At 44.5% G+C, this 12,034-nt stretch overlaps 2 protein-coding genes across 15 annotated transcripts in view; one reads left to right on the top strand and one right to left on the bottom strand.

Annotated features, from left to right (window-relative positions):
* The window catches only part of FGL1 (fibrinogen like 1), a 65,754-nt gene extending 58,065 nt beyond the window's left edge, over positions 1 to 7,689 (bottom strand). The window contains exons 1-2 of one of the 4 annotated variants that reach the window (XM_053254521.1): positions 7,273 to 7,494; positions 6,722 to 6,952 (exon numbers count right to left, since the gene is read on the bottom strand). In XM_053254521.1, coding sequence (XP_053110496.1) covers positions 6,722 to 6,729 — 8 coding nt within the window. In that variant the 5' untranslated portion in view covers positions 6,730 to 6,952; positions 7,273 to 7,494. Of the gene's footprint in view, positions 1 to 6,721; positions 6,953 to 7,272; positions 7,495 to 7,569 lie in introns of those variants that run through there. The other 3 variants (XM_053254520.1, XM_053254524.1, XM_053254519.1) reach the window with 3 other exon arrangements.
* PCM1 (pericentriolar material 1) overlaps positions 7,608 to 12,034 on the top strand; it is a 94,533-nt gene continuing 90,106 nt past the window's right edge. For 7 of the 11 annotated variants that reach the window (XM_053254513.1, XM_053254511.1, XM_053254512.1 and 4 more), the window contains exons 1-3: positions 7,608 to 7,742; positions 9,937 to 10,007; positions 11,521 to 11,646. In XM_053254513.1, the coding sequence (XP_053110488.1) occupies positions 11,551 to 11,646 (96 nt within the window). In that variant the 5' untranslated portion in view covers positions 7,608 to 7,742; positions 9,937 to 10,007; positions 11,521 to 11,550. Of the gene's footprint in view, positions 7,743 to 8,015; positions 8,343 to 8,909; positions 9,087 to 9,936; positions 10,008 to 11,520; positions 11,647 to 12,034 lie in introns of those variants that run through there. The other 4 variants (XM_053254503.1, XM_053254504.1, XM_053254505.1 and 1 more) reach the window with 4 other exon arrangements.

The following is a 12,034-nucleotide window of genomic DNA, read 5'->3' as shown; positions in this document are numbered from 1 at the left end:
CATGTAAAGGTTCTTTAGATGTCCCAAAACATGCATCTACTTCCATAATAAGTTAATTGGAATTCTGGACATATCTGTTTAAGAACTGTGTGCACAATCAATTCAGTGCACAACCAGAAATGTGTGAAGCAGGTACGGGAGGAAAAAAAAGATTACATGTCAAAATTGTGTTTCAGCCATTCAGTCACATGGACACCACCACCCAAACCGACTCTGATGTCTCCCGGTTATTATTTACATACATTTACATGATTTTTAGCAAAAGGGTTTTCAGACTAGTTTACATAGAAAAAATTGGGGAGTCAATTCAGTCCCATGGAGTCATTTTGTGGCTTGCATTGAAGTGGATGCACTGAATCAGCTGGGATAAAATAATGTGGACATGCCCTACATCAAACTTCTTATTAACTCTGCAGCAACTGAAATATACTTGTTATATAAATGAAGGCTATTTCATTCACAGTGCACTTATAGTCCATAGTTGCTTTAAGTTTCCAGAAGACCTTAACAAACATGGCTCTTGTCCCAAACAATACACTTTATGCATTTTCCTTACATTCTTCTGCCACCTGCTGGACAGATAAATTTGGCATAACAAACAATTCCTGTTAAACTGAGCAATAATCTGTTCAAGGTTAATTAACCAGGCTTGACACAGATTAGTAGGAAGAGTAGAAGCTGTAAAAATGCTGTTGTCTCTACCATGTCTCTGTGTAAACCACCCTGAGCCATTTTTGGAAGGGCGGTGAATGAATGAATGAATATAAACAAATACATTATTGGATTTAAGATACTTGTTTTTATTGTAAACAGTCTTCAAGGCCTTGTAAAAGGCTGAATAACAGAATATATATAATGTCTACAGTCCGCTTCCAGAGGAGTAATGGTGTTAGCCTGTTGCAACTAAAACAATAGATAATCTTGCGGCAGCCTGAAAACCAAAAAATTATTGCATAAGTTTCTATTATTATTTAATACATTTCTATACCACCCAAAACACAAGTTCTCAGTTTGTGAACTACAGTCTGCTTAATCAGAAACATGCAGCATTATCCATTGTTGCCTAAGTGGACAACTTGGACCTGCAGATCAATGGCCCTAAGAAGGGGACTCACATGGCTTCACAGTATGCTAATATATTCAAGGCTGGCTAATCTGGACCTACCAGCAGGAACCCCTAAGAAATTTCATCAGGATTTTACCTTATTTAACGTTTCAGCAACTTCCAGCCCATCATTGGACTAAGCCCTAAGCAGTCCACACAGCAGTTCACTTTCTGCAGATTACTGTGTGGATCTACATGATGGACAGCTTTACTTTATGGTGGAAGTTAGAAGTGTAGTGTCAGTGGGTTTCTGGTATAAGGCGATGCTTATATATTTATTTTATTGTTCAATTTTTATACCGCCTTTCATAAGGCATCCCAAGGCAGTTTACAAAAGTTAAAATACAACAAAACTTCATTTAAAACCTTAAAATCAGTTAAATAGTAAAAACCATAAAACACCAGAAAACACCAACCATAAAAAAGATAAACAGAAGCAGAGACCTGGCCTGGCTATTTCATGTTGCATGCCCAGGCTTGCAATATTCTGCACATCTGTGATCACACTAAATAAACCAATTTGGCCTTTGGTATGTTATTGGGTATTATGGAAATTGTAGCTTTCTTTAAAAAAAAAAAAAAAAAAAGCAACTGTCTAGGCCTCATGGCTGTGTAGTTAATATTGAGAATATGTGGGCAACAGGCCTAGAATCAGGAGTCAGAAAAAAATGGGATGCACGCCAAATCAGGTGGGAAAACGAAAAAGAAACCGTGCAAAGTGTGGAGACAAAGGGGCCATGAAAAAGATGCCAATAATTGCAAAAACACAAATTGTGCTGCATTTAAAGATCCGGAGATCTGAACAAGACACATGTATCCATTTATCAGTCCTAAAGATGCTATAGTAATAGTCTAGAGTAAATAGATAACAACAACAATTAGTGGTCTAGAATAGCTAGATAACAATAGCAATTATCTTGCAGATAGTATCTGCACATATATATGACCAAAATATTGTATCTCAACGAATAAGACAAAAATCATAATAAAAGGTAAATGCACATTCAAACCCAAACATGTAGATATTGCAAAAAACAACATAAATTTGTGAAAAATATTGTTCTAGTCCATGCGGAAAATAAATCTGTATCGAAAGAAAATCTTGCAGTAGTGAAAAATCCTCAGATGAGTAGCAATGACACTGATCTTGCAGGTAATGTCTGCACATGCATATATGAAAAATATAGCATCTCAATAGAAAGGACAGAAACTTCTTCTAATTATAGGAATGAAGTCTTGCCAGGATGAAAAGAGTCCTTGAAAAGAGTCCTTATAGGCTAACCTGGGATTCTTAAGCCCATTTCGGATAATCCTTCATCAGAGAACAGAGACATTCTATAACAATAAAACAAGCACTAACAAATCTCCTGACCAACAACTTACATAGATAACCGTAATGATGTGAATAACATCCTCCCCCTTATGCAAGAACCAATACATACCACTTTTCCTCCTCTCTGAGCTCCAACAACAATAATGGCTCAATCAACCAGATCTTTATGGAGACAACCTTTCCTCCTACACCTTGTTGAGGGGGGAAAAAGCTTACTAACTGCCAAGCTCCAGGGCTTGAAGATATATAGCCCGGCATCAATTAAGATGCTTCTAATCAGGCGAAGCCACCTACAATTGGGTCTCCAAGAGAAATAATGTGAACATTTAGGCACCAGCTGTACAGTATCACCACATTCAATAAGGATGCAGCTTTATCTTGCTTTTCAAATTGTTGACATATCATGCTGCTGAGGCTGCCGAAGCAGTAAACTAAAAAATGCAGCTTATTTCACTTTTCAGATTGTTGATATGTCATGCTGCTGAAGCTGCATCAACAGTTAATTGTATAGAATACGAAAACCACTATCTGCAATAACAATTCTAAAGTAAATTCTTTCAAATGTTATAAATTACATCGGCATATTTAATATAAGCACTTTCTTCCCAATTATAGGTCCGAAAGCTCCCATGTACAGATGGTAAATGTCAACCAAATTCCTATCAATAAAACTGATGTGTACAACCGACCTTCAACAGTTAGTTATATGAATAATATGACAAGATGAAAGAATTACAAAAACACTGACCTATCACATGCCGAATTAAGCCCATATGGGATAATCATGTTCAATCTATATATAAAAGTGGATTCCATTCTTAACAGTAATTGTTCAACATTCTCATGCCCAAATTTCTTTGGTTGGTATTTATAAATTACGCTGAACCTGATGTCTTCAGGGGAATGTTGGAAACTCCTGAAATGTTCAGTAAGAGGTGCTTCCAAAACCACATGTTTAATTCTAGAATGATGTTCAAGGATTCTAGTCCTAACTGCCCGATTGCTTTTGCCCACATATTTTAAACCACAGGGACACGTGATCATGTAAATGATATTTTTGCTGCTGCAGCTGGCAAAAAATAATAACTTGGACATCCGTTTCTCCCTGGAAATGTATATTTCATCAATTTCCACAGCCAAAGAAGTGGACAGCTGCAGGTGACCAGGAGCCACCAGAAGGGCCCACTGACAATGATCCCCGAGACACGATCTCTGTGCTCTCAGCCTTCATGTGGCAGTGGCAGAACAACTCCCGCAGTTCTCACCCAGACAGGGGAAGGCATGAAGGTCAGTTTGCCGAGGAACCTCTGAAACCTGGAGATTTCCAAATAAGTCTTATAGCAAATAAGGACTACTAGCCGACCCTGCACAGAGCATCTGTGCGCTCTTGGGGGTTACCTCCCCCGCCACTCGCACCTTCTGCCCCAGTCTCTGCTTCCAGGCCAAGCTGCCTCTCCTCCCCACCGCCACTTCTGCCCCTCCACTCACCCCCCCCCCCCGCTCCAGGGCCTTGCCTCCTTGGCCGGGCCTGGCACCGCCTCTGGCCTCTGCATCCTGGGTGCGCTTCAGCCAGTCAGGCACGTCCACCGCCCAGCCAATCAGCTGGGCGCTGGGACGCACATTCCAAGGCATACCCAGGAGAATTATATATATACTAGTATTTTTAAGCCCGTTAAAATAACGTGCGCTAGTACCTTCCCCCCCCTTCTTCCTTCTCCCTCTCTCTCGTCCTCCTTTTTTCTTTCTCTCTCTCTCCCTCTTTCCTCCCTTCCTTCTCTCTCCCTCTCCCTCCTTTCCTTCCTTTCTTCCACCTCTTCTTACTCCCTTCTATCTGTTTTCTTTCTCTTTTCCTCTTTTTTTCCCTTTAACGGGCTCGTTTTTGGGGGCTGGCTGCTCCTCCCTCCCTTCCGTCTTTCTTTTGTCCTTTGTACATTTATTTCCTGAAATGATTGAATTTTGTTGCTGCTTTTGGCCTTTGCTGCTATCCTGTCTGATTTCTTTCATTATTTTGTGGGTTATTGCTCTGAATTACATGGAAGTACCAAATAAGCAATCTTTTTGAAATCAGTCTTGATTTGAATCAATACACGCACCGCGCTACACTCAGCAATCAAAAAAGCAGAGCAGGGATGTTTGTTCTTATTTTTGATTCTGAGGCCAACCCTGCAATGGCTGTTTTCAGTTCCAGGTCAAAACTTCAAAAACTAAACAACATTTTTGATGGCATTAGTTTTGAGTTGAAGAAAGTAGCACTTCTGCCTTTCCCGTCTGCCAAGCTCTAGGAAAACTCTGGCTTCAACAGCAAGCAAACATTCAGGAAAAAATTCAATACTTCTGTCATTGTTAGCTCCATGGGAGGGGTCACCTGTTGAATTTCTGCCTGTCACACTGTTCCTAAAGGCACAGGAGACTCTAGGAACAGCGTGGGGGGAAAGCTAACAGTTCTGGAGTGGGGAAGGGACAGCATAGCAGGAACAATCAGCTGAGGCAGCTAGAGCAGCCAGAGGAGAGGCTGAACAATATTTCATCCCCTTGCAAGGAGGGGGACTCTGAGAACCCCACCCACCAACCTCCCCACGCGGGCACAGATTTGGTCTGCCGCGGTGGCGGCGGCCGCCAGCGGGGCCAGGCCTCTCGGCCGCCGCCAGCGGGGCCAGGCCTCTCGGCCGCCGCCAGCGGGGCCAGGCCTCTCGGCCGCCGCCAGCGGGGCCAGGCCTCTCGGCCGCCGCCAGCGGGGCCAGGCCTCTCGGCCGCCGCCAGCGGGGCCAGGCCTCTCGGCCGCCGCCAGCGGGGCCAGGCCTCTCGGCCGCCGCCAGCGGGGCCAGGCCTCTCGGCCGCCGCCAGCGGGGCCAGGCCTCTCGGCCGCCGCCAGCGGGGCCAGGCCTCTCGGCGGTGTCTGCCGCCAGTGGGGCAAATCTTCTCGGCGGTGTCCGCCGCCAGCGGGGCAAAGCTTCTCGGCCGCCGCCAGCGGGGCTATTCTTCTCGGCAGCGGCTGCCGCCAGCGGGGCCAGTCTTTTCGGGCGCGGCCAGCGGGGCCAGGCTTCCCGCCGCCGCCGTCTTTCCCTGCTCAGATACAACATGGCCGCCCGTCTCGCATGCCCAGAACGGCCCAAAAAGACACGGGCCACACGCTTAAGGCTTTTATGGTATAGGATAGACTAGCTGACCCCACACAGAGCTTCTGTGCGCTCTTTGAGGCCGGCAGTTACCTCTCCCCTCCCTTCTGCCCCAGTTTCTGCTTTCGGGCCCAGCCACCTCTCTCCCCACTGCCACTTCTGCTGTCCCCGTCCCGTCCCCCCCGCCATTTTCTTTCCCTACTCCTGAGCCTTGCCTCCATGGCCAGGCCCGCCACCTCTGGCCTCCACGGCAACCAATCCTCCTGGGTGCTCCTCAGCTAATCAGGCATGTCTGCCACCCAGTCAATCAGCTGGGCTCTGCGACGCACATTCCAAGGCACACCCAGGAGAATTAATATAATAGACAGATGATACTTCTACCTTTTGCCCCAAACACACAAGTGTATTGGTCTTTATCAAACCTTAAGATAAAACCACATTTGGTCCAGCTCATCAGACAGGGACTCACACCTTAAAGATGTACATCAAGCACTCCTAATTCTACACTGCACACTCAATTAAGTGAAAACCCAGACTGAGAAGCCAGAGTTGTATCCAGGAACAAACTATTACAGGCTGGACCCAGAAAAGAAAGCAAAAGAACACCATTTGTTATCTATAAAGGTAAAGTGTGCTGTTGAGCCGATTTTGATTACTGGCACCCAGCCCTGTGGTGTTCTTTGGTAGAATACACAGAAGGGGTTTACCATTGCCGCCTCCTGCACAGTATGAGATGATGCCTTTCAGCATCTTCCGATATCACTGCTGCCCGATAGAGTTGCAGTGGGGATTTGAACCAGCAACCTTCTGCTTGTTTGTCAAGCATTTCCCCACTGCGCCACTTAAGATAGGTTGTCTTCTTTCCCTGCTGTGCCACTTAAGGTGGGTTGTCTTATTTGCGTTATCTGTAATTCTCAGGTAAAACCACTTTAGTGAACTGCAGCCCATGCTGAACACCTGCCTTGCATAGTAGATCTCTCTTTGCTTACAGACAGCCTCCTAAGCTTGAAACAGCAGCTCACCAGCAACAAAGCACATAACAGAGACACAAACACAGGGACCAGATCCTGCAACCGATCCAGATACCAACTCCGCCCCCCATATCCGCTCAGGCAACATTATTACAGTTCCTGATAACACCAGCCATACCATTAGGGGCTTATTCACCTGCTCATCCCCCAGTATATATGCTATTATCTGCCAACGATGTCTTCCCACGTCTTCATGTTACCACTAGCATTAGGGGACAAGGACACTAGCTGCTAGACGCAATTTCGGATGCTGTCCAGATCACCACACTCCTTTTGGTCCAAACCTGCCCGCTTCTGCATTGCTCCTGCACTGCACACAGTTCTCCTGTCTTCAGTACCCTTGACTTGAGGCGAGTAGAGACAACGGCTGTTGCAAGAGTTGAAAGGCATATTGGAAAGGGAAAGCGTGGGGCGAAGTGAAAGATTAGAAATAACGTACCACATATGTTTTTCAAATATTTTGAGAAAAATAAAAAAGGTAATATCCCAAAGAGGCTAAAATAGCAAAACCGAGGCTGAACTGAATAGAAAAACATAATCTCCAGCTCCCCTCTGTCATTTACATACGGAACAACACTCCACCCTAAGTCTGAGCAGAAGTTTTACATTATCCAAGGAAATCAGATAGCCCATAATTCAGCACTCTATTATCAGTAACTTCTATACACGGAAAATGCAACTACAAACCCCAGAAACCTTTCACAGAACCATGAACCTTCCGTTGGTTCATAAAGGTCGTGCACAGAGCATTCTGGGAAATGTAGTTTTTCTTTGAGCCTATCACGGACGTTCATCCCCTCGAAGCCACTGGATTTCCACCCATAGGAAAGAGAATAGCGCGGAATGCGGGAAAGGCATTTGCTTTGCCAGCCACGTGACACAGAGAGCGGGGGCGTGGCGGGGGAACAGTGGAGACAGAGAACAGAAGGAAAAGTCGGAACGCGAAGCGCGGAAGAGCATCGTTGTTTCCAAGGGAGAGGTTACCAAGTAACGGCGTGTATCCATCCGCTCTCTTCGTTCAATAGAAAGAAGACCAAGATGGCGGTGGAGACGGCCGTTAGAAGTAGTATGTGAGGGGTCCCCCCGCCTCTCCACTGCGACCATTGCACGAGGCACTAGTAGAAGGTGCGAGATCAGGCGGCTGGGGCAACGGTCAGGTAAATAATGGCTGGGAAGGGTTGAAGAAGTGGCATCTCGTCTCCATAGCAGCCGGGCCTAGGAGAACCCCTACCCCCACCCAGGTAGCAAATAACGGACGGTGGTGGGAACACAGACTCTTTGGGCCTCGACGTGTCTGTGTGGGCGCGCTCCCGACTCCTTCTAGGATGGATAGGGGGCGTGTCCGTCTGTTTAGCCTCGGTCCTTGCCACGCGCCCTCTTGTCGCTCTCTTCCCGAAGAGTCCTGTGTGTGCGCGCGCGCCCTTGCCAAGCTCCTCCCCCTATACCTTGGTGAAGGAGGCGAAGTGATACCTTGTCTCTAAGGAAACGACGCGTTCCTTTCCCTCCTATTGGCTAGAAAGCAGGCTGCTTGATTTGCTTATCCCCCACCCCCGGTCTGGAGTTTGCCGCCGATCTTGGAGAAGGAGCGGGCTCTTCACCTGCAACTCCGCCCCGCTAACCGTCTCTGCCCCCATCCCCACAACGGCAGGTAGGCAGAAGGTCTTGGCCGCGGCGAAGACGGTGAGGCCGGCTCGAGTGCTGTCGAAAAGGGTTCCACCACCTCTGGAGCTTCGCAGAGTTCGGCGCAGCCTCAGTAGGTGGGCCCAGGTTAAGGTCGCCTCTCTCCTCATCCAAATATGTTACTCCTTCTCTGACGGGGGTTCGTCGGCGTAATTGCTGTGGGAGCCATTGTGGCGATGGGTTTGGGGGGCTCTGATTTAGTCTATCTGCTTTTTGGAAGCTCCTCAATCCTGCAAATCCTGTAGTTAGGAGTTTGCACGTGACCTGCCAAGGAAATGGTGAAGTCGGTTTAGATAGCCCATACCATGGGAAAGAAGGCCTTGTTAACCCCCACGTAATATAGTTCTGTCTTCTTTTTTCTCTTTTGTGTTTCTAGTTTCCTTAGAAGCATCAGACTTAGACTGTAGGAATGTTTATTTTGTGTTAGGCATACTGTACTTGAGAGCCACCAGCAAGGCTTGTATGAAAGCAACAGTTGCTGTGTAGATGGGTCAGTGTCATGTTTTCCAGCAGTAGCTAGCATCTGATTTATCAGAATAAGAGTACATATCACAGAGCAGTATCTTAACTTTGTCAGTCTTCAGTCAGAAGTGCAGGCAGGTGTGTTAAGGCTGGGTGCTTTGCTATCTTTACTATTTCCACAGAGTATATGTCTGTTGGAGAACTGGAACTTAGCTGCAGACTGTTTTGACTGGAGCTGTTTACAGTGTACACTTGGCAACTCTCTGTATATAGTAACTCTATAACATACAACTCATCTTGTTGCTTGAGTCTACTATACAGCATCACTATGGAAAATACCAAACTGTAACAGTAAAAAGGTGGGCACAGAACTCTAAGGACTTCTTTGTTTAAAACTGTTTTCATTAACTTGGCAAGTTTTAATTCTATACACAACTCTTGTTTTGAGAACTTTGTTGGGTGGCTGTCAATTGGACTAATGTAAAGCTATGTACAAGATGTCTAGAAAGCCAAACTGATCGTTGGCTACTCTTGTATAGTGGCTTTGTGCAATTCCAAATGATAGTTGAAGAGAATCTGAGCATAGGTCTAGGTCTTGCTAGTGATCAGGAAAGAGCAACCATATTTCTTGGACTGTCCTTTTATCTCTATTACGGCATGGCAGAGTTGAGAGTTTCAGCCCATTACATTAGAAAGTAACTATTCAGTGTAAAACCAGGCTTTGGCTAGCAGGGAGGAGCATGGTCAGCATGATATTGCCCATATGTACTCATGTGATTCAAACTAATAGGGTTTACTACTCAGTAAGTATGCGTAGGATTGTGTCCAAAACCTCTAAGAGGTGTCTTTCTCTGCGAACATGTAGTGTATGCCACTTTGAGTGGGGAAAGGGAAGGAGTGGACAATAAAGTTCTTGAGACTGACCTTAAGTATTGCAAGCAGGTTTTTAGAACCTTACCGTGCATCATTTGATTGTCATTGCTGTTCATATTTGATTACAGCAGTTTGGGGTATTGAGTTGTGCTGTATCTTTTTATAACTTCTTAGAGAAAAATTCCGTAGTGTTAAGGCTTTGGGATGTCTCATGTTGAAGGGGCATTTTGGATGTGATGTGTTTGTGTTTATCTTAAATGCTTTCTAAATGGAATGGCCTGCAGTGCTTTAAATTCTTCAATCTTCTCTCCTGGGTCCTGGCATCAATTTCTTCAGACCTGGTAGGGTTGAAGAGTTTCAGGATCAGAGTGCTGTCATTTAATCAGTTTTGTCTGCCCAAACAATCGGTAAGATACACATTTCAGTGATTTTAGCTATGGTATTTACCATTTTAGTAACTATAGAAAGTAAATTTGTTTATGGCAATTTGTGCATTTTCACTTTTTTATGCGTTTTGTTTAACACAATTTAGTGAGAAATGGCAAACTTTTGCAGAACATTAGTGCCAACCTATGTGCCATTGCTTAGTTTTGTGAAATTAAAAGAGCATGGCAGGGCAGCAAAGCTTTTATAAGAGGATTCTTCTGAAAATAGCTGCTAGGAAGATGAACAATGGGGGGGAAAGCTTGAAAGGCAAGCAGATAACATGTGTGCATGAAATCTGGTTAGCTGAAAGTATAGCTTTATAAAGGTAAGTTCAGAAGAAATTTAGATTTATAAGACTGTAAAAGAGAAGTCACCTTAAGTGGCACAGCGGGGAAATGCTTAACTAGCAAGCAGAAGGTTGCTGGTTCAAATCCCTGCTGGTATTATATCGGACAGCAGTGATATAGGAAGATGCTGAAAGGCATCATCTCAGACTGTGCGGGAGGAGGCAATGGCAAACCCCTTCTGTGTATTCTACCAAAGAAAACCCCAGGGCCCTGTGGGCACCAGGAGTTGAAATCGACTTGACGGCACACTTTACCTTTTTTAATCTTTAAAAGTGAAGTGGTGAAAGTATCACTAGAGCAAGAAGAATTTGTGCTGTCTTTGAATAAAACAATGCATGCAAAACTTCTAAGCAAGACCACAGAGCTCAAATGCCACTTCTACTATATTAAGTCACCCTTATGCATTGATTGGGCCTGCCTCGAAAAGGCACTCAAACAGCTTGGGAAATAAGGAGAGCATAGTATCTTCTCTCTATATAATTCGCTAAGATGTACCTGTGGCTAATCCTGTGTGTGGCAGCTCTTACGAGAGCACACGCACAAGCTGCCAGGAGAGGGAGAAGGTGGCGGCGGCCCGTGGCGGGGGAGGGGAGAAGGTGGCGGCGGCCCGTGGCGGGGGAGGGGGGAGAAAAAAGGGACAACTAGAGGCACAGATGTTCTGTGCCCTGGCCAGCTAGTTGAGATTTAATCTGATTTGCAGTTTGTGCCTATACTTGTTTACTTGGAAGTAAGCTCCACTGAGTTCAGTGGGTTTTTTTTCTGAGAAAGTTGGCATATGATTGCAGCATTTTTATCATTTAACCCGAGTATGTCTCGGTTGGGACTATAAGTATGTAAGTCTGTACAGTCAGAATATTTTCACTAGCTGTTTTTTTTTTTTTACTAAGGCAAAGTTCCTGTACATCTTGTTGATGTTTTAAGTACTGCATTTCCTGAAATATTTTATGCTCTTATTAGGCTGAACTATGTCTGCCTGCTTTAAGAGAGTCATTCCAAAAATGAGGTATAAATATCTGTTTTGTTAAACAAAGCTACATTCACTTTGATATCCACTTTAATATGTTCAGTGGATAGTACCTAGCATTGCCACCTTAACCGACAGTGCAAATAATAGTGTGCTATGGTAAAATTGGTTTGTCTTTTACAGGATTTTTATTTAAGTAGTTGATAGTATAACATGGCAGCAGGAGGCAGTCCTTTTGAAGAAGGAATGGATGATCGTGACTTACCCAGTTGGGGCAATGAGAGCATTGATGATCACTTGAACAATACGGTACAACCACCATTCTAGTCATTCCATTCATAGCACAATGTTGTTTATAATATAAATGTTTTCTGAACATCAGCAAGAAATGGGCTGTACAGTACTTTTAGAAATGTTTTGAATTCTTTATAATTGAGGATTGCTTTAAGGGAGACTTGCTGCCAGAACTCAGATAAAAACCAAGAAAAAAATTAAAGTCTAAACCTGACATCCAGTTAAACAGCATTGATGAAAATTCTTATAGAAACTTACTGTCACAAGGATTGTAACATTCTGGATACTTGGAATAAAGTTTACATAGTTGATTAAACTGCCCTTGGTAATTTTTTTTTGTCCAGGTTAGAATTCTTACCTTGAAGAAACAATCTCTTTTTTCCACAGTAATTTAATGTTTTCC

This window comes from Hemicordylus capensis, chromosome 5 (assembly GCF_027244095.1).
Source record: "Hemicordylus capensis ecotype Gifberg chromosome 5, rHemCap1.1.pri, whole genome shotgun sequence".
Lineage (NCBI taxonomy): Eukaryota > Metazoa > Chordata > Lepidosauria > Squamata > Cordylidae > Hemicordylus > Hemicordylus capensis.
The sequence above is the reverse complement of the archived record's forward strand: the minus strand, read 5'-3'. Positions and strand labels throughout refer to the sequence as shown.